This window comes from Aulostomus chinensis, chromosome 2 (genome assembly GCF_037954235.1).
Source record: "Aulostomus chinensis isolate RoL2024-O1b breed Wild chromosome 2, RoL_Achi_v1.0, whole genome shotgun sequence".
Taxonomy (NCBI): Eukaryota; Metazoa; Chordata; class Actinopteri; order Syngnathiformes; family Aulostomidae; genus Aulostomus; species Aulostomus chinensis.
The window spans coordinates 13,855,025-13,874,969 of NC_141321.1; the positions used below are offsets into that span (position 1 = coordinate 13,855,025).

Below are 19,945 nucleotides of genomic sequence, written 5' to 3' on the forward strand. Positions count from 1 at the left end.
ACTGGCACCTTTAAGTGACTGAAACGTGTCTGATGAGCCGTTTCCTGAGGCACATCAGACACAACTTCCTGTAGTCAGTGAGCAAAATCATGAAATTGCTCTCAACTGTACACCTGACAGTCTGTCTGGATACCACAGCTTTAACTTGCGTGTCACACAACAGAGAATTAAATGTGACTTTTCAGAAATATTGGCATAAGCTTGAAAAAAAAAAAAAGACTTAAGGAATTTTAGCTGTTATCCTCTGAACCTCAGCTTCATAATTCATCTGTAAGGTCAAAGCTGGTCTGACCCTAGGACCTTCAGTGCCTTTTATAATCATAAATTTGTAGTTGGAACGCTCAGTAATGGTAAAGCTGACATTTAAGATGCCAGCGTTTTCTTGATGTGTCGCTGTGTTTAGACTGCGTGAAGGTCACATCTGTGCAGAAAGTTCTAATTTGGCATTACTGGTAGTGCCTGACATTACCAGTATGACCATTACAGGGGTGCTCATGTTCTGGGGGAGCTGAACTCAAACTCATCTCACAGCAAACCTTGTAGCTCTGTCGTGGACAGCCAGTATCAGCCGTCTCTGAGTCTCCAGCCTGGTTCTCGTGTCCGACAAATTCCTTCATCACTCAAAATTCCTCCACAGGCATGTGGTTAAATAAAATAAAACTTTAATATGCAAGTAAAACCACCTAAAGGCAACACTTCATGCAGCAGCTCGAGTACAACTCCTCTGTCGCAAAAGAGTGATGGCAGCGTTGAGCTCCTGCAGAGTGATCACTTTCAGTCTGTTGGTTCTTGACAGGCGGGAAGCTTCCGAGCTCACCAGTCTGAGTAGGACAGGTCCAGGATAACTGAGCCGACTGGCCAGGAAGTCTGGACCTCTCATCCCCGCTGCATTGACCTGCATGATAGGAAAATACATATTTAACAATGCTCTTTAAAAATCCTCTTGGTGGAAAACAAAACCGGAGGGAGCGTGAATGTTAAAATCCTGCCGTTACCTCCTTATGAGCTCTGTAGATGTGTGCAGCGTGAGCTCGAACCCTCCTCTTCCTCCTGGCTGCCTGGACACAAGCCTTCATGATGTTGGATCAAACAAACTTGTGCAAGAGCTCAACTGTTGAAGTCTACAGCAGACACCAAGGATGAGAGGAGTGTGTGTGTGTGTGTGTGTGTGAGGACTGAAAAAGGATGTTTTAATGAACACAAATTGGAAACAGCTCTGCCTAATTGAGCTTAATTACAGCTTTGAAACCATCAGTGGGAGTTCCAACCTCCTCAACATGCTTCTACAGAAAACTTGAAATGTGATGGATTGGGTTTTTTTTGGTTCTGTTTTCAGGTGATGCTAATTTTTTAAACTTTTTTCTCCTTTACAAACAAACAGAATCTTGTCAGTTTTCAGTTTTAATCTCCTTAAAGAATTCCAGGCATATTTGTGAAAGGCATTTGTCCTCTTCTCTCCCATTCATAAAATCATAGTTGTGTGGATGTTTTTTTTTTTAATTTTTAAGTTTTTTTTTCTGGAACAGTCTTTAATCACATAAATCCATAATAATCATCAAATCCGGTAAATAACCAACCACTGGCCTCACGTTGTTTAGTTTCCCTGCAGGATTTTTGACCTTCACGTGATTTCCACAAACGTTCAGCCGGGTGCACGCTGGTGCTGCTGGTGGCTAACAGATGTAGGAGGGGCTTCGCCAGATAAGCATGGCATTAGGGAAGACCATTCGTGTCCTGTGGATTTATATAATCCAAGCCGCTCTATCACTGCTGGCTCGGCTGCTCAGTCTTCAGTCGGTCCTGTCTGCTTTGGAGCAGGTTGGAAGATGGCTGTCGGTCCACGGCGTTTTCTGCTGGCCCTGTTTGTCCTGGGAACTCCTGGTAGGACCGAACTCTCTACTGATTACTGAACACTCTTAGATTGTGTAAAGTCATCAGATAAGTTGAAAACTTCTGAAACGCTGAGCTGAAATTTGGTTTCCCTCAGTCAACCTTCTTGTTTGTCATATTACTTGAGTTGGTGTTGTGTTTAATTATGAATTTGAGGAGGTTACAGTAACAGATTGAAGCACAGAATTAGAATGAGTGGATATTAACCGCCTTTAATTCTCCTTGGTGCTCTCTGCTGTCCGTCCATCTGCCTGAACAGTGTCCATCAGCATTCATGCTCAAGAGGTACGTGGAAACATCATCATTGTCATTGCAACACAAACACACACATCCTAGTGAATTCAGAACAGCCATGTGTTGCCCCACTCAGGTTTGTTTTACGGTACTTCTGTTGCTGCCATATTGGATTGCTTCTCCTGAGTGTTGTTTGGGTCTTCTTGGAGGTGGGGGTGTCTGAAGCGTGGACCAGCAGGTCCTGCAAATGTGACTGTGAAGGAGGAGAAGCCCCAACTGATTTTCCCTCCATCGGGTCTCCAGCTGGTCCCCCCATGGTGCAAGGAGTGGACTGCATGCCAGGTAACAAGTTTCAGTTCCCTTCGATCCATCACATTTCTCATCACATGTGTTCTTAATCTTAAATAGAATGTAATTAGGCCACATTTTGACCCTCTGATCAATTGAATGTTGTTGGTTTGAGTGTAAACGTGTAGGTCTGTCACCTGGAGAGAACGTCTCTAAATGTGTCCTCAACATTTAACCCCACCTCTCCAAAGCTACTGATTAATTCATACATTTATTTAGTAATTTCAAAAAGAAATGTAAACCAAAAGCAATTGGAAAAGTGAAGTATGACAGTCAATCAACAATAATATAGGGTAAAATATTTGAAAAAAGACATTCATTACCGGTAATTCACTAATTTTATACCTAAAACTAATCTGAAATAAGTGTGTGTGTGTGTGTGTGTGTGTGTGTGTGTGTGTGTGTGTGTGTGTACATGCACGAGTGCGTCAGACTCCAGATTTGACGCCACAGGGTGGGCATGCTCCAGTGGACATCCTCAGACAGGGTGCTGCAGATGGAGGAGCTGTGATTTGAGACTCGTTCCATCAGATCTTCTGAATGTGTGGTAGTTTAAGAGTGTAGAATGGGTTTTACATTTGGATCCTACTTTGCATTCGGATACAAATGATCTAATACATATGATTTTTTTTTCCCATCTAAATTAATGCAGTAATTCATATCAAAAAAGAATATGGATGCTGATTGATCCAGACACAAAAACAAGTCCCTTGATTCATTCTATATCTTGGAAACAGTAGCTGACCAAATAATCAAATCATATATCATAATTTACACCAGCAGAGGGAGTCTTCATGGAAGTCTAGATGCTATTCCAAATCTGTGAAATCTGCAGCAAGGAAACAATAAAAGCCATTATGCCTCACACACAAAGATCAAACAAGGAAGAGCTGATGGAAACTGAAAAGGTTTATTGTCAGTGAATCACTGTGCGTCAACTGATCCGTAAATCACACGGCAACTGGTGACAGAGAAGAGAAAGACACTGAGCAGATAATCATTATCTGAGAGCTTGATGTTCAGATCACAGGGCCTGCAATACAGCGCCATCACAGAAACCAGTAATCAGCGTGACATGGACCTAGTGATGATCAGAGCCAGACTCTCCTCTGAGTTCACCTCAGCTCACCGTCACCGCTCCTTACTCTCTCGAATGTAGCCGTCTTATAAGTTAGCATGGAGGTACACGAGGAAAGAGAACACTTGTCTTACTGTTGCGTAAGCACTTATCTTCTGATTCACGCAGACGCTGTTGCTGCTGCTGTGTGCGTGGTAATACTGGGATTAGACAGGATATGACCCTGCACCAGATAAGCTTAAACCAGTAGTAAACAGACGTGCAGCCGGCTACTTCTGCTTCAGCTCCACGTATGTGGGAGGAACACGCTCCTGCACCTCTTTATTCTCGTTATCTACTTCTACACTCTTGTCCATTCGTGTGTGTGTTTTGGTGGAAGTCAGAGGGCAACACAGAGCTAAAGCTGTGGAGAGTACAACACGACCATCTGTCTGCCTGCTGCCCTAATGGACATCGCTGATCTCTCACTGCGGAGAATTAAAACTGTAGGCTTTTCGGATGAGATATAGGTCACACCGGGGCTGCTAACAGTGGGGGCTTTGGGAGGTGTGAGGATGGGAGTCTGTTGGGGTGATGGGAGGTTGGACACGAAAGGATGGTTGGAGAGGCGGCGAGGCTCAGTGATGGTCTTTGTTTTTTTGTGCACATTTCAGTGCTCAGCAAGGCAGACATATTTGTGTTCTCCTCTAAAGAGCCAGAATGAGACCTAGAACCTTGAAATAATTAACATTGTCCAACAGCACAGTTGAAACTGAGGTGGCCTTCAGCTAGTGAGTCATTGATGGGAAAACATCAACAATGATTAAATGATTACAATGCAGGAATATTCAGCCATATTTAGACACTTTCAGTTAAAAGTGGACCAGCCGACAAACTCGAAACAGCAGCATTTCATTGTGTGTTTTGGGTTGTTGTAGAAGCCTTGGCGGCACTCTGGAAGAAGAACCTGCTGCCTGTGTACATATGAAGGGCTCATTCAGTCCTAGCTGGTAGTTTGGGGAGATTTAAAGGTGCCATAGAGAGGTTGAACGGGGTATTAATTCTTGTTCTTTGGTGTGATCTGTAACCCCACAAAAAATGGTTGGGTCTGTACTGGCTCAGAACCTTCCTAAAAGGCTTTCTGAAACTGCTATGTTACCATGTTGGGTTTAGAATGCGTCGTTTGTCCCTATTGGGGTCGTTTCTGACCTTATCTGGCAACCTCATTACTTATGCAAGTGCATGAGTTGACGGCGATCGGTTGCCGTTGTTTATCTGGCAACCTCATTTAACTACTACTCGGTGATTGGCTGCCCTCACTGTCACTGAAAAGAAAGTACTCCCACTTTCTTGGCTAACTGTTGCCGGTGCTAAGTGTGACTGCTACTGTCAATTGACAACATTCCATATCATACAACAACATTCGTGAGATAAGATACCAAGTAGCCACGGCCCATTCGCAGATCCAGCCATATATGCAGTGGCGGGGTGGCCGTCGGGACATCCGGGAGTTTTCCTGGTGGCCTGGCCCCTTGGTAGCCTGCCTGGCTGGCGAGATTCCTTCCCCCTCAAGCCAGGCCAGGCCAGCTAGCGACAGACAGTGCTGATAAAACAAAGGTCTCAATTCTATCTCGGCCATTCCTTCAATCAATCTGCTCAGTCAGTGCTGCTGCTGCAGGCTCCAGTTTGTGTAGCGCGAGCGAGCGACACGAGAGAGCTGCACTCACCCCTCCTGAAATATGTCGAAGGGGCGTGTGTGAAAGGGGTGGGTTCAGTGTGTGCGAGTGTGTGTGGGGGGGCACTGACTGAACTGTGACGTAACAATTCAGCCAAAAGGGCATTTGTCCATTTTCCCGCGGCGATTCAAAAAAGGGGAGATACTTCAAACAGAGGTCATGACACTGCCTCACACTTCGTGTGTATTCCCCACAACTGGGGGACGTTGAATAAACACCAAAAACACGAAAACTTTGATTTTCATTCTAGGTGACCTTTAAAACAGCTGATAACATAAATTAAGACCGGCACAGACTGTTGATATCAGTCTGAGGGAAATTTTCTTCACTTTGCAGAGTGTCCATACCACAAGCCTCTTGGATTCGAGGCTGGATCAGTGAGTCCAGGCCAGATCACCTGTTCCAACCAGGACCAGTACAGCGGCTGGTTCTCCTCATGGCTCCCAAGCAAGGCGCGGCTCAACAGTCAGGGCTTCGGGTAGGCACAGGCGACCGTATCTACCAGAGACAGCTTCTTCATGTCGAAAGAGGACAACATTTTCCTAAAGATCCATCCATCCATTAATTTTCTATACCGCTTATCTGTTAAGGGTTGCAGGGGGGTGGAGCCCATCCCAGCTGACATTGGGTGAGAGGCGGGGTTCACCCTGGACGGGTCACCAGTCCATCACAGGGCCATCAGGAGCAATTAGGGATTCAGTATGTTGCTCAAGGACACTTAATACATGTATGATTCCCTCCAGGTGTGCCTGGCTGTCCAAGTTCCAAGACAACAGTCAGTGGCTGCAGATTGACCTGGGGGAGGTGATGGTGGTGTCAGGAATCCTCACTCAGGGCCGCTGCGATGCTGACGAGTGGATCACCAAGTACAGCGTTCAGTACCGCACAGACGAGAAACTCAACTGGATCTATTACAAGGACCAGACTGGGAACAACCGGGTCTGTAGAGCAACAACAACATAACACTGTATAACACAACCTGTAGGAGGAGGTGACGGTGCCTTTCAGCCGTTTTTAAAAGACTACAAGTTCAAAATTTATGGGGAAAAAATAAAAAACAATTTATTTAAATAACATGATGACAAGAGGTAATATAGTCTTCCAGTAATGATCTTCTGTACAATAAACCCCTGTGTAACACATTTACTGATGTGCCACATTTCTGGTGATAAATAAGTAATTGTGTATTTTATGTAATGCAAGGGATTTATCAAGCAACATCTACTGGGTACAGTTTCACAAAACTGACAATTTCCTATTTCTTTAAAAAAAATGAAGACTAGTAGTCATCAAACAATGTAGAAAATAGGAAGATCTGGCCTCCAGGTCCTTTTTTTTCCCTCTAATTTCTGATTTTTTTGAATAGATCGTGTTAAAAATTTACATCTTTCTCGAGTCCAACTTTACTGGTGTTATTCATATTCTCAGTTGTATTAGCAGCAGGTGCAACACTGAGGCGGTCTGATGTGTCGGGCCCAAATGACCTCTTGACTTTTCTCTCTGCAGGTGTTCTACGGAAACTCTGACCGCTCTTCATCCGTGCAGAACCTCCTGCGGCCGCCCATCGTGGCGCGCTTCATACGCATCCTTCCCCTGGGATGGCACACGCGCATCGCCCTGCGTCTGGAACTGCTGCTCTGTATGAACAAATGCTCCTGAACGTGTCCTCCCACTGTCCTCGAGGCCTTGCCCCAAACTCCGTCCAAATATGATGTCCTTATTGTCACAATGTTTGGTCCCTGTTCATAACCGCATTATTGGCCCCTTCCAGTGTATTAAAATTAAGATATCCACTTAGAAAGGTCTGACTTCTATGACTGTAGGTGTGTTTGATATGCACAATGAGCTTCCATCGGCTCCGTTCTCCATTGTCTATGTTGAAGCTCTTTCACGCCACGCTTTAATTTGGGGAGTTCTCAATAGATTGTTACACTCCTGATGAAATGGCATAAATTCAAAGCAGTAATTAGTCCTGAAGAGGGAGAGCCAACGTTGCTATGGAGGTTGCACTCACAGGTCTGGAGACGAGGCTCATCCAAAACATCTGCTTCACTGTGTGACTGCTCCATCAAACGCTCCCTGCTTGCTTTTAGATGTGATAGTCCAGCGGGAATTTAACACGCCTGCAGGCAGCTCCTCCTCTTCACTCCTCAAAGAACTGAAGCATTAGGATGCTAATATTCTACATTTTTACTGTCAACAAATCCAGTTTGTTGATCCTCCTCACGTGTTTTTTTTTTTTGCAAGCCTGTTAGTGTTTTCCTTTATTCCTGGAAAACAAAAATAAAGTTCCCGTATTAAAAATTCATTATTTTTCCAACCTGTTCACAAAAAAAACAAACACTTGTTTCAGCAATGCACTACTTAGAAGACATACTAGCCGGCCTCTGGGATGATGGAGAAGCCAGATTGTTGATTTCACATGATTTGTAGCTAATACAGATCGAGAATACAACCGGACATTTCCTTTAAACATACCTGTGATTTTCATTTTGATTGTTTTTGTTTGTAAACAATCACGTTACCTCAGTTATGTTTAATATCTGTGCTAAATATGATTGTGGGATAACGAAAATCAACGGTTTTTCATTTGTGCTTATTGTGATTTGCTCCTGATTTTTTGTTTTGTTTTTTGTTGTTGTTCTGGAACATTTTAATCAAATCTCCCATGGTGCTTTGGGGATGCACCCAGTTTTATAAAACCAAAACTGTCGTTGCATTCTGTAATGTATCTTGTATCAAACTATTTCCTTGATTAAAGAAATGTATCAACTTCTTACTGTAACATGGCTCGTTTGTATGTGACAAAACAAACAGAAGCTGATCAAAAATGTACAGTTGGCTTTTATTATGAGGCCCTATCATTTTAAATTAGAATGGTCGGTATAGATACACTTTGTTATTTCTATTTACACCCTGTAAGAAGTGGGGAAACAGCTTGATGAGGAAAAGCAAAAACCCAACAACGGATGTTTTTGGAAACATTCATATTTGTGAACTTATGTCATGTGACTTGCTGGCGGTTGAAGCCTGTTTCCATCGGAATTGTTGAGTCAGTCGGCTGATGTAAGGCTTCGGGTCACAGGCAAGGCGAGCTTTGTCTTCACCATCCCAGCAATGATGTCAACAAACCAAGTCAGCAGTCACTTACAATCATTAGCAACACCGGGCGGGTTCACAATCAAGGACACACTGAAATAGAATGTATTGCAGACTGATGTCTTGATATTAGATGTGGACATTAATTGAACTGGAAAACCCTCTCTGTGCTATATTTAGCTCAAATTACACTGAACACTGATTGGTTACAATCTGCAGCCGTCTCTTTCTCTATGTTATTGCTCTCAATCAGCTCAGAAATCAATCGGTTCATTCATTTTTACTTTCTTGTCCCCTTTTGGACCGATGAGGAACAAAGTGTAAAATCATTCTCTTTAGTCCGCGGATGTTTTGAACCTGCAGAAATACACCGGTCTTTCTCATTCCCTCCTCTTCTGATGCTTCGCTTCTCCTTTCCAAACATTTAAAGCACTAACAGAGGAGGGAGGAACGGAGGATGAAGGTACGCTTGGAAGGAAAACTATTCCTAGGCCACAAATAGTGTTTAGATCTGAGCAATTTACTGTTCTCAGATCAGCTGACAAGTGAATTAAAATCATCCCTGAATTATGGCTGTAGATGTTAAAAAGCTAGAATGTTAATCATTAAAACCAAATTCAGATTTACAAAGAGCATTTATAAAAAAAAAAAAAAGTTTATAACAAAAGCTTTAAAAAAATGCACACAGAGAAATGTAAACATGATCAAAGATGTCTGGTATTGTTCCATAATGTCAACAAACCCTTAATAAGACCAAATATAATGCTGGATTTTTCCTACTTAAACGAGCGTGAATAGTGTGATTCTTGGAACTATTTTCAGTAGTGCATGAATACATCTAATCTAATACATACAGTTTGGTGCTTTGGTTTAAAACAGCAAGATGGTGAATGTGGGACTGACTCACAGCACGTGTTCATAATGCTCTCAGAAGCAGAGAAAAGGGTGCACTGTGCACTTTATAGTTTTACTTCACGTTGTACACATATATTAAGTTAGAAATGCGCCTCCTCCTTATCAGAGAGCCTTTACATTTTTGTTTTGAACACTATTTTAAGGAACTTGATCACTAAAATAATGTATTTGTTTTTTTTAGATTATGAAAGACCGCCATGCAACAGTGGGGCTCATTTTTGTATTTCTCTACGTTTTTGGACAACAAAAGACTTCTTTGGCAGAAATAGATAAATAACTTAATTAGTTAGATCTTGGTTATAGTTAGTAGGAGTAATAATAACTGGTCTTTTCATGAGATTTGTTGATAATAAGACATCACCAGATTTATCTATTAAGGTTCATATCGGAGTTAGTCAAACCTCATTTCTAGTTGTTGACTTTTCACAACCAGCAGGTGACAAAAGTCTTGTCGCCTGTTTCTTGCTGTTAAGGCTGTTGACAAAACCAACATGGCAGCGCAGAGCTGGAAAGCTGTTGTCCCTGATAAAAGAACTGAGAGACTGAGAATGGGACTTATTTTAGAAGTGATGACACAAAGAGTGGGACATTCAAGTGATTATTATGTAATGCACAGACACCAGACTAACAGTCTCACTCTGGCTGTTCCGCTAGCAAACCCTGATGAAAAATAGCCCCAAAAACTGAACTCAAGAGGGTGATGATGACTCTGTATTACAGAAAAATGTCATGTGCCAGGATTTTTTCTCTATTTTGGGCAATGACTGGTTTTTAATATATCTTCACATCTTGGTGAAAGAAACTGGGAAAAAAAAGGGAAAATTAAAAAAAAAATCTAACAACATATCAAATTGAACAGTAAAGGACATTCACCATTAAATATTCCTCGTGACATATTATCAACACATAAATATCTATTCATTTCTTTGTGTCGAAACTAAAGCTCTCGCAATTACACGTTTAATTCTATATTACCTTATAATATTCCCATATAGCCTACATACTGTGTCATTTATAGCTTATATCCTTTAATTTAAAACAAATAAATATTCCATAAATAATGTTGATATAAACCTTTTTTTTCTTGTTCTTATCAAATATCAGAGCTTGAAAAACTTTTGAGTTTATTGGCCACTGGTGTGCCAGCGGTGGTCAGATGTGTTGCAGTTGTGTCCTGTGAGCAGTAGATGGCAGCAAAGAGGCCACGAGGGCAGTGTCTCCTTGACAGGAAAGCTTACTCTGATGTTATGACCTTGTTCAATAGAGAGAGTAACAGACTGGTTCAGGAGTGGCCTGCCAAGGGGGGGGAGGGGGGCCTTTCCTGGGTTTATGGGACACTGGTGTGTTTCTGGGCTGTGGACGTCTAGATGTCACAGAGCATCAACAGATCAGCGTGTGTCTCGATGAGGGCTCCACCCAGTCAAATACTTTCATGTAAACTTCACCTACAGTACAACGATGCCCCCCAGACTGAGTGGAGGGGAGGGGTCTGGAGGGGTTTTACAGCGCGGTCTCCTTCAGGTCGTTGAGGTTTGGCATCCTGGTGCGGGAGGCACGGGTAAAGGTGGGTCCGTTCTGCCCTGGTTTGATGCCCAGCTGTTCAGGGGTGAACTGAGCCCCCTCAGCCCGCTGTAGTGCAGACACGTGCCAGCTGGACTCTATCTGTCCTGGGAGGGGGTAGCTGGCCTTACGGCTCTTGGCCTGGGCAGAGCTGCTCACCCCGGAGTGCCCCCTGCTCTCAGCGTGCCCTCTACCCTCAGAGTAGCCCACTTTGGAGGAGGGCTGGGGCGGGTTGGGGAGGGGGGGCTGGAAGCGCAGGTCTTGAGGAGGAGGAGGCTGTCCTTGGTTGGAGGAGGAAGGGGAGAGGTGGAGGAGCCTGCGGAGCGACTTGAGCGGTTGACTCTGACAGACAGAGACATGAAACAGGAGTTACTGGTGATGTCATCATCTGATTCCGTCAGGTGTATGAATGTACTCCCGAAATGAAACATACATCGGTTTATGCTTGGTTTATGGATTGATTTTATCCAGATGAGGAACTTCCGTTCTGCATCTTCAACTCTCTCCAACTGTTTAAATCTTTTGTCAAAAGAAAACTCAGTGTGTCTAGATCCTTTACAATAAAAATAAATTATATGGATACAAAAACAAAAATAACACAATTTTATTTTTTATGTTATTATTTTTATTATCATTTTAGAAAGTGCAAATGTTAAACCACCTACAAACAGCTGTTATGTGTCGTAAAACCAACGCTAAGGAACTTTGTTTATTCATTTACTTACATGTGGTAAAGCTTGTGCTTAAAGCAGTTTTATAACCCTTATATAATTTAGAGTGAATATTTAAAATATAAAGACATGAATGAGCAAATATCATACTGTTATGGCCACCTTTTTAAGAATTAAGAGCTAAAAATAAATATGGAACACATCTGAGCAGACCCATACTCAAGGTTGACGCTTCAAGGCTGAGTTCTTAAAAAGATCCATTTATTATCTACAAGTTCAACCCGTTTACTCAAATTCTTGATTCATGATTCTATTTTTTTCTCATTTCTATAATGCTTTGACCTTCAGTTATCAAACAAAGATGGAGTGATTTTTTTTTGCCGTCTATTGCTGTATCCTGTATGTAGTTGTAATATGAATTCAAATGGTAATATATTGACAATTTGGTTCCAGTACCAGTTTGATTTGAAGAATTTTCATATTAGATGTTATTTTTTTTGGACCATATCGAGTGGTTTGCAACCCTCTGTCATGGTTTTTCATTGGGACAAAAAACTGAAATTCTGAGCCACTATAGCACTTTATGGGCCTTTTTTTGTTGACTGTGCACATTTATTTTTCATTATTCATCCTTTTCAGACACAGTAATTAAGAAATGTTCATTATATTAAAATACTGATATAAAACTGAAAAATGTGTTCATCCATTATCATCATCATCATCATCATCATCATCATCATCATCATCATCATCATCATCATCATCATCAATATTCATCCATCAATAACTTAACATGTGTATGCACAGTCATGCAGAGTGTGTCAGTGCCGGTCTTTGAACTTTAGATGAATGCAACATCAATATTTCCAGTCAGGACATACCTGAGAGTGGGAGTCGACTGGTTTGTCTGGTGGCCAATCATTCAATCTCTCCCTCTCCCTCCCTCTCTCCCTCTCTCTCTCTCTTTCTCTCTCCCGTTCTCTCTCCCGGTCTCTTTCTCTGTCCCGGCTCTGCTCCCGCTCACGGTCTCTGTCGCGGGATCGCTCGCGGTTTTTCCGCCGGCTGCTGTGGTGGGAGGACGACTTGGAGCTCCTCTGCAGGGACAGATGATCTTGACCGTTACCAGGAACCTTATAGAAACAAAACAGAGGAGGTGTGTGTTAGTTACTCTCTATCTAGGCACACATACCATCATCTTCATCCTCACGTTCTCAAATCCTGATGAAGAGCGTCATGCATCTCTCTGGCAGCACCACACAAACATGAGACATGGTGATGGTGAAGTTCTGTGTGTGTGTGTGTGTGTGTGTGTGTGTGTGTGTGTGTGTGTGTGTGTGTGTGTGTGTGTGTGTGTGTGTGTGTGGTGTTATGGGTGGAAAATGGTCATGATTCCCACATTAAATGTTCTGCCTGATGAAATTCGATGCCTCAAAAACAGCACAAACTGCAGCATGACGCCAGTATCTTATCACACATCATAGCAAGACAATGTAGATGCACGCGCACACACACACACACACACACACACACACGCACGCACGCACGCACGCACGCGCGCACCGTGCAGTATGTGAGTCAAAACACATGGAAAATTCTTTCAATCAATCATCAAGCGCTTGCTGAGAGCATTTCAGACCAGGCGGTAGAGGTGAGTGCAGAGTGAGAGTTAACATGCAGCCGTAGTGTTGAGGTTGGATTACTGGTGAGGCAGGGTAGGGCGCGGTAGGCTGGTGTTGTACCATGGGCGAGGCCACTACAGGTAGAACTTTGACAGCTGAGTTGTGCTTTAAGCTATTCTTAGAGCTAAAGAGGGGGAAAAGGCTTTTCTTGATGCTGGGGCTCCTCCCGTCCTCCACGTCGGTCTGTAGAGTAGAAGACGCACAACCACAACTCTCAACACCACCTCAACATCTCTGAGAGCAAACAGACACACAACTGATCCTAAACCATCAATATAAATACCAGCCGCGTAATAGATACAGAGGAGAAAAAAATCAATAGCATGTAGGTTTAGATGTTAGGAAAAAAGGGAAGAGAATAGAAGGGCTGAAGAGATGTTTTAGCCATAGTAGTAGAAGTAGTAGTAGTAGTATTTTTCTACTGATTTTCTATTTTCGTGGCAAACTCAAGATCTATTGAAAGTAGATATTTTGTTGCATCATTGCTACATTGAAGCCTAACAGGTTTATTTGTCAGGATTATAGAACTGATACTAATCTAGACCTGATGACATCGTATCACCATACTGCAGGTATGCCTTCTCTTAGTGCCCTCGATGGTGAAAGTAAACCATAATCAATGCTGAATGTGTGATAATATACCAAAAATATTTGCTGGTAAGTAGTGCACTGCATTTGCCTTGCTGATATGTGGAACTTGATGCCTGTCAACTCAAAATAATGAAAGAATCCTATAATGAAAGAAGGAAGCTCAGCTGATCCTGCAGACCTCGTCACTGAGTGCTGACGACTGCGGCGGGTCAGGTTTGAACTGTGAAGATCTAAACTGAGATGGATCTTTTTCACTTACTCTTTGTCCTACGAGCACATTGGATTAATTGTTCATTAGTCACGTGGTCATTTGCCTGCTTGTGTTTGCTGCTGCACTATCTGACTTCATGGTGGCCAAGTTGCCCTGTTCCCAGAGTTACAATATTATGATAGTAGATAAAGACAAAACTAGGAAAAACAATATCAATATTGAAAATGAACTGAATAACCCTTTAACACTTGCAGTGTTAATATTAGAGCTCGTTCACAGAGGGATGCCAATTCCGGAAAGTACGGATCATTTCCAAACAGCTTTCTCATCAGCATTTACTACAGTAACAGAGAGTCTTTGCAAAAGAGGACGACACTGATGAGTACCGGATGAAACAACATTCTTACGATTTGCGTCTTCTTCTTTTTCTTTTTAATGGCTCTGAAGAAGCCTTGTTTCTCCTTCTCTTTGGTGGGCTCTGGAGGATTCATGACCATCGCTTCAGCAGCAGTCCTAGAGAGGAAAAGATTTCACATGACTCACATTTGTAATTACAAGCTACGGCATTAGAAGTGATTTGAGGCGTTCCTACGAATCTCATGTCCCGAAATAACACCAAGAGAATTGCATACTCTACATGTGGTTAATAATGAAGGATCGCAGTTGGCCTCAAAACGGTTTTTCAACATGGTGAACACAAATGTTTTTTTCATTTATTCAATTCATTCTTCTAGCGTTTATGATGCTGCACGTCTTCATAGCAATAATCTTACAGTCTAACTGGTGTTGAGGCAAACCTTCATGTGACAGAGGGGAATCTGTCAGTGACATTAGAGCGTTACCATTGCATTGCATTATGAACATTGTTTTGTTTGAATACTTGATTGTTGCTGTTTGCACACAGGCATAATGATGCTACCTGTTTTTTTTTAGCTCTAATTTCCTTTGTTTGACATGTTATTACACGTCCATGTCACCATGTCACATGTGGATGCTATTTATAGTAGTGCGTTCATTCTACACAGTGATAAACCTGTTATGTAAACAGACACAAGACAGTCTCTTCCCGCATAGTTCATGATATATAATCACTATATGTTGATTCTGTATCAGTACAGTAGGTCTCAAGTCTTCTCACCAGTCAAATGCGGTCTGACGTTTGGAGTGGTTGGCCATGGCAACAGGGTCGCCAGGTACAACAGGTCCGACTGGCCCTCGACCCTGCCCAACTCCATCATGGAAGGAGGAGGAGTTGTCTGGTCTGGGGGAGGGTACTGAAGAGAATCAGGGAGGAAAGAGAAGGATTACAGGAAAATACTGTAACTGCACATGCTGGTTCACTTCATAAACATTTAATCATTATATTTTTTTGCAATATTTCATGCACTCAATCTGTGTTGTAATCACTTTTCGGAGCACTCAAATGTTCCCAAACCTCTCTGCCTGGCCAGGTGATGGAGAAAGTATACATTCACAAATCTGTTCACTTGGTTTATAACTGTGCAGTTTGTGCTCACAGATTTGCAAACTGCGTCCATTTCTACCTTCTTCGTGTACTGTACTCCTTTCTTCAAAACAAGTAAATCTTCTTCCATCCGATCCAACAAAATTCAAGTTTAAATTTTAAATAATAAAAAAAATCCTCCGTTAAATGGCATTTCCACCATCATCATAGATTAGTTTAATTCAGCTATGTTTGCATCAATCTCTTAAACTGAATAGTCCCAACAAATAAAGGCCCACTGCGCAGTGACCGCTACAGTGTTCGATCAAGGGTGCAGCCTGCATTGATGACGTTCATTGACTGAGTCGTGCCACAGTCTGGTTCCAATGTCATTTCCAACATCATGTCAATTTCTGATTATTTTGTGTGCACTATGATGTTGTCAGAATGCAGCCCTTCACTCTTTCACTGTGTCGTTAGCCATGATACGGAGGCATGTCAGGTCAGACGACAGGTCAGTTCAGAATAGGATGAATGGGTTTGCTTAGGTGCTCATTTGGCCTAAAGGATGGGCCGGCTCTTGGCCTTTGCTTTACTTAGAAAATACAAAAAAAAAGCCAGTGTTCAATAATGACATTTGCTCCACCATCAAAGATGAACCATAATGGATGATAGACCTGCAAGACCTCAATCCTCAATCACAAGTTTCTGAGGCTCAGCAGATTCCAATCAGCAAATATCAGTTTCAGTTATGAAGAGAAAGCAGGTCAGAAGAGTACATAGAGACATTAAACTACGTGTAAAGCCTGAAAAAACACATTCTAAAATCTTTCACCGGTCCCTCGTGTTTGAGTTAAAAACCTGACGATCACTATTAATCTCTAAAAGCTCGCAACCTTCTGCAACCAAATGCAACCATGGCTGCATGCCATTTAAATTCATTGGGTTTTTTTAAGCAATGATAGTCACATGGGCTGGTGATGTTGGTCCATCAATCCTCCCACCACTTGATTAGTCTCGTTCCAGAAATCTGTAACATATATAAACTCCCTGACTCCCTTTGTTTTGCCTCAGTAATCCACTTTTCTGTTTGCTGTGTGTCACTTCACAACACGTGATTTGTTTGTGACCCCTCACCTCGGTAAAAGCTGCCAACTCTTCGAGGCATGGACTCAGTGAAGATCATCCGGTTCTCTTTGGAGGACCCTCCGTCCTCCCCGTGAGGATCGTGATACATACCAGCCTAGGAAACACACACAAATACACGCATGAACAGAGGACAAAGCGTCACATTGTCCTCTATCAATACGATCAATAATCCCGTTGATCTCGTTAGTAATCACGTTCTTTAGTGGCTCACATCACAAGACATTCAAGACAATCTTAAAGCTTCTCAGCGAGGCTACATTTATACCAGCGACAACGTGCGGTGAGGCAGTTGACCTGAGTAAGAAACAGATAAAGCTATGGAAACCAGCAGTTAGGGGGAGAAGTCAGGGGGTCGGACCTCGTTTTTAGAACGCTGTGTATGAAAAGCAGCAGTGTTGTCCCTCGTAGAGTCTTTGATGGGGGCACAAGGGTGGCTCATGTCTTTAGGGGACTGCTCACTCTGTTGAGAAGACGGACAGGTGCGGGTCAAAGCAGACTGGAGAAGCAGCATGAAGCAGTGGCAATGATAACACGAGACAGTGATAGCTCCTGCACACACACATCAACATGTGAAATACCAACACTCACACACAGGTTAAATGAAAAAAAACAAAAAACTTTACTCCTTTAGATTGTTCATAATCTTGAATGTGTGAGCTTTAATGACTTAAACCCTCATATTCGCCTGCACTTGTAATTACCTCCATTTCCAAAACACTTTTAAAGAACTCCTAGAAATTGGCTCTCGGCGTTCACCTCGGGGTTGTAAGTGCAAGATGGAATCTCTTGAGTGCAGCTGCTTTTATGAGTGATTGAGATAAATTGCTAATGTTTATGAAATCGCGCTGTAACTATTTATACGTTGTCTTAAAGTAGCATCTTTTTAAAGCTAATTATTCTAAAACAAACAAACAAACAAACAAACAAACAAACAAACATGTTAGAGTTTGTATTTAAAAGCCAGGAATGGGTAAGATCTGTTAAAACTGTTTTTATGGAGACAGTTCTCCACAAGCCCAGGACTGTCTGCCACTAACCCTGGTCATGTCATCGGTGCAGTCCTCTCTGGAGGAGCTCACTGAGTGCCCAGTCAGGGTGGTCCGGTGCTGAAGTTGGGGGGAGAGCAGCTGCAGACTGCTGGCACGTGTCGGGATGGCTTGTCCCGGTGGAGGTAAGCCTGCCATCCCCCCTTCTACTCCGTGAGGTCTGTGGCGCTCTCGTCGTACGTACATGGAGTGGCGTTGAGGCCGTTGTTGAGAGGAGAAGGGGGAGGTATAACCCAGGCCATAATGGTAGGATTCATGTGGGGAGGGCAGGGTGTGGGTGGAGGGCATCCCTGCTCCTCCTGGGTCTAAGAGCTCTGGGGCATTGGCCTCCTCTGTAGATGAGAGATAATTAATATTATTGTCACCTCCAAGCAGGTTGTGTTACAGTGCCATTAGCCTGTTGAATGGACGGTGATAAAACTACCAGGCTGATTTTTGTATAACATGGTGGAGGGTGGAACCAAGGAGGAACCCATGAAAATTTGGTCTGATTTCCTCTGTTTGTCCAAAAAAAAACCCAGTTAAACAAACAAAAAGGCAGCTAGTCCTTATATTTCAAAAGTCAGAGCATTACTGCCATTTTCCTTGTGACATTATTTGAACAATTAATTGGTGATAAAAAAAGTCACTCCGTTTTTTTTCCCGATTGAGCAGCTATGACTCAGCTAATATTTTCACGACAGTGAATACCATCTACTTTAATTCTATTTCCTCGTCTGCTTTATATTTACAAGGTAGAATGAGAGGAGGATTAATAACAGGCTGCAGTTAAACTTTGTAATCAATGTTTATATCACCATCTCAGGCAGAGTGATCACAACTCAGATTGTCCAAAAACATGTGAGATAATGTTGAAGTAAATGAAAAGGCAAATAAAAAGAGCACCTGTATCTTGCAAGTGCCAAATATGCCAAATGTCTTTACTTGCAGATTTTTATCTTTCATGTAGTTTTATTAATTTATTCAAATTTTAAACACTTATTATATCAAATATCATATTCATGTCTTTTGGCTTACACCATATAAAAATTGTATCCTCCCTTTCTGTGGACAATAAAGCTGAATCCTAAATGAAGTAAGATGAAGAGTCCAATCCCTACCTGGTGCCAGAGGTTTATGCCTGGACTTGTGTCTGGACGATGAGTCCAGTGTGCTGCTCTCCATGCGGACGTTGCCGCTGCTACGAGAGGCAGGACTATGCCCAGAGCGGTCACTGTGGCGTGCAGAGGGGCTGCCCGGTGGTCCAGGAGGACCTGAGGGGGCGTTGAGGTCTAGACAGCTGGCAGGGAAGAAGCGTGCGCTGGGTCCCATTCCAGCTGTGGTGTTGGAGTTTGGGTCATCTGGGTGGAGTCGGCTGTCGCTGAGGTTGCCGACAGATTTGGCATCACTCAGAGCGCTGTGGCTCTTGGACAAGCTGAGATAAGAGGCTGAGCTTTTAGAGGATGACGACATGGATCCGTGGGCAGAATCAGCCATGCTGTGAGAATGCCGGCCATGTTGTTTCTCTCCTCCGGACTGCAGAGTGTTAGTCTTGCCATCCAGGAAGGTGTGGCGTGTGACCTGCTGCTGCTGAGAGCGAGAGGAGCTGGGCTTGCTGTGGCCATATTTGGCCCCGAGTGTCTGGTCTGACAGCTTGGGTAAGGGCCCCAGGCTGAAATCAAACTCTGTCTTCCCTTTTGTTTCTTTGGGACTGAGGAGGTGTGGCAGGTTGTTATTGGCCAGGTCTTTGTTGGATGAGGCAGAACGATTGAGGGTCTGGGACATGTACTGGCTTTTAGGGTGAAGGGTTGGACTTAAGCTGGATGGGGCTGGTTTGTTACCGTTAAGGAAACTCTCATTGCCAAGGTGATGGAGGTCTCCATGGCGAGGGAGACTGGAACATTCTTTGCTGTTAGAGCGACGGCTCGAGCTCTTACTGTGACTCCTGGAGAAAGACGGGTGAAGCAGGAGAAGGACAGACAGAGAAGGACAGACAGACAGAGAGGGACAGATGTTTTTCACTGGTATTAATGCATCCAAATTTTGGCAACAATCTTGAATTACTATCATCATGATGCAGTTGATGTGAAGCTACACTCATTAGTAAACAGCTATTTATTAACATATAAAATGAAAGTAAATACAAGTTGAATAATCAGTGTGGTTTTAGCTCAGTTTGGGTCTCCACCAGCTCTCCAGGGACAGCTGCTGTTCACTGCCTGCTCACCAACATTGTCAGTCAGCTGCTTGATGATGAGGAACTGCAGTTAATTGTCTTAAGATTCATGGAGTTCCTTTGGATTCATAAATGGTTCTGACCCACAACTCTGTGAATG

At 43.0% G+C, this 19,945-nt stretch overlaps 2 protein-coding genes and 1 long non-coding RNA gene across 9 annotated transcripts in view; 1 reads left to right on the forward strand and 2 right to left on the reverse strand.

Annotated features, from left to right (window-relative positions):
* Positions 1-640: 640 nt before the first annotated feature.
* LOC147269141 (uncharacterized) lies at positions 641-1,161 on the reverse strand. The gene is made up of 2 exons (XR_015109377.1): positions 996-1,161; positions 641-895 (listed from the first exon to the last, which is right to left on the reverse strand). It is a non-coding gene; the product is annotated as an uncharacterized LOC147269141 (long non-coding RNA).
* A 66-nt stretch (positions 1,162-1,227) lies between these two features.
* Positions 1,228-8,035, forward strand: rs1a (retinoschisin 1a). Of its 2 annotated transcripts, XM_086180049.1 has the most exons (7): positions 1,228-1,336; positions 1,610-1,881; positions 2,150-2,175; positions 2,334-2,466; positions 5,602-5,743; positions 6,009-6,204; positions 6,772-8,035. In XM_086180049.1, the coding sequence occupies exons 1-7, from the start codon at positions 1,305-1,307 to the stop codon at positions 6,922-6,924; spliced, it is 954 nt and encodes a 317-aa protein (XP_086036175.1). In that variant the 5' UTR covers positions 1,228-1,304; the 3' UTR covers positions 6,925-8,035. The 2 variants fall into 2 exon arrangements, with proteins under 2 accessions (XP_086036175.1, XP_086036183.1); XM_086180057.1 differs by lacking the exon at positions 1,228-1,336 and having other exon boundaries at positions 1,418-1,881.
* Positions 8,036-8,103: 68 nt separating this feature from the next.
* The window catches only part of cdkl5 (cyclin dependent kinase like 5), a 34,235-nt gene continuing 22,393 nt past the window's right edge, over positions 8,104-19,945 (reverse strand). For 2 of the 6 annotated variants that reach the window (XM_086179993.1, XM_086180002.1), the window contains exons 13-21: positions 18,731-19,554; positions 17,622-17,962; positions 16,943-17,044; positions 16,573-16,678; positions 15,130-15,265; positions 14,399-14,504; positions 13,211-13,372; positions 12,392-12,640; positions 8,104-11,181 (exon numbers count right to left, since the gene is read on the reverse strand). In XM_086179993.1, coding sequence (XP_086036119.1) covers positions 10,780-11,181; positions 12,392-12,640; positions 13,211-13,372; positions 14,399-14,504; positions 15,130-15,265; positions 16,573-16,678; positions 16,943-17,044; positions 17,622-17,962; positions 18,731-19,554 — 2,428 coding nt within the window. In that variant the 3' untranslated portion in view covers positions 8,104-10,779. The remainder of the gene's footprint in view (positions 11,182-12,391; positions 12,641-13,210; positions 13,373-14,398; positions 14,505-15,129; positions 15,266-16,572; positions 16,679-16,942; positions 17,045-17,621; positions 17,963-18,730; positions 19,555-19,945) is intronic. The other 4 variants (XM_086180012.1, XM_086180022.1, XM_086180031.1 and 1 more) reach the window with 4 other exon arrangements.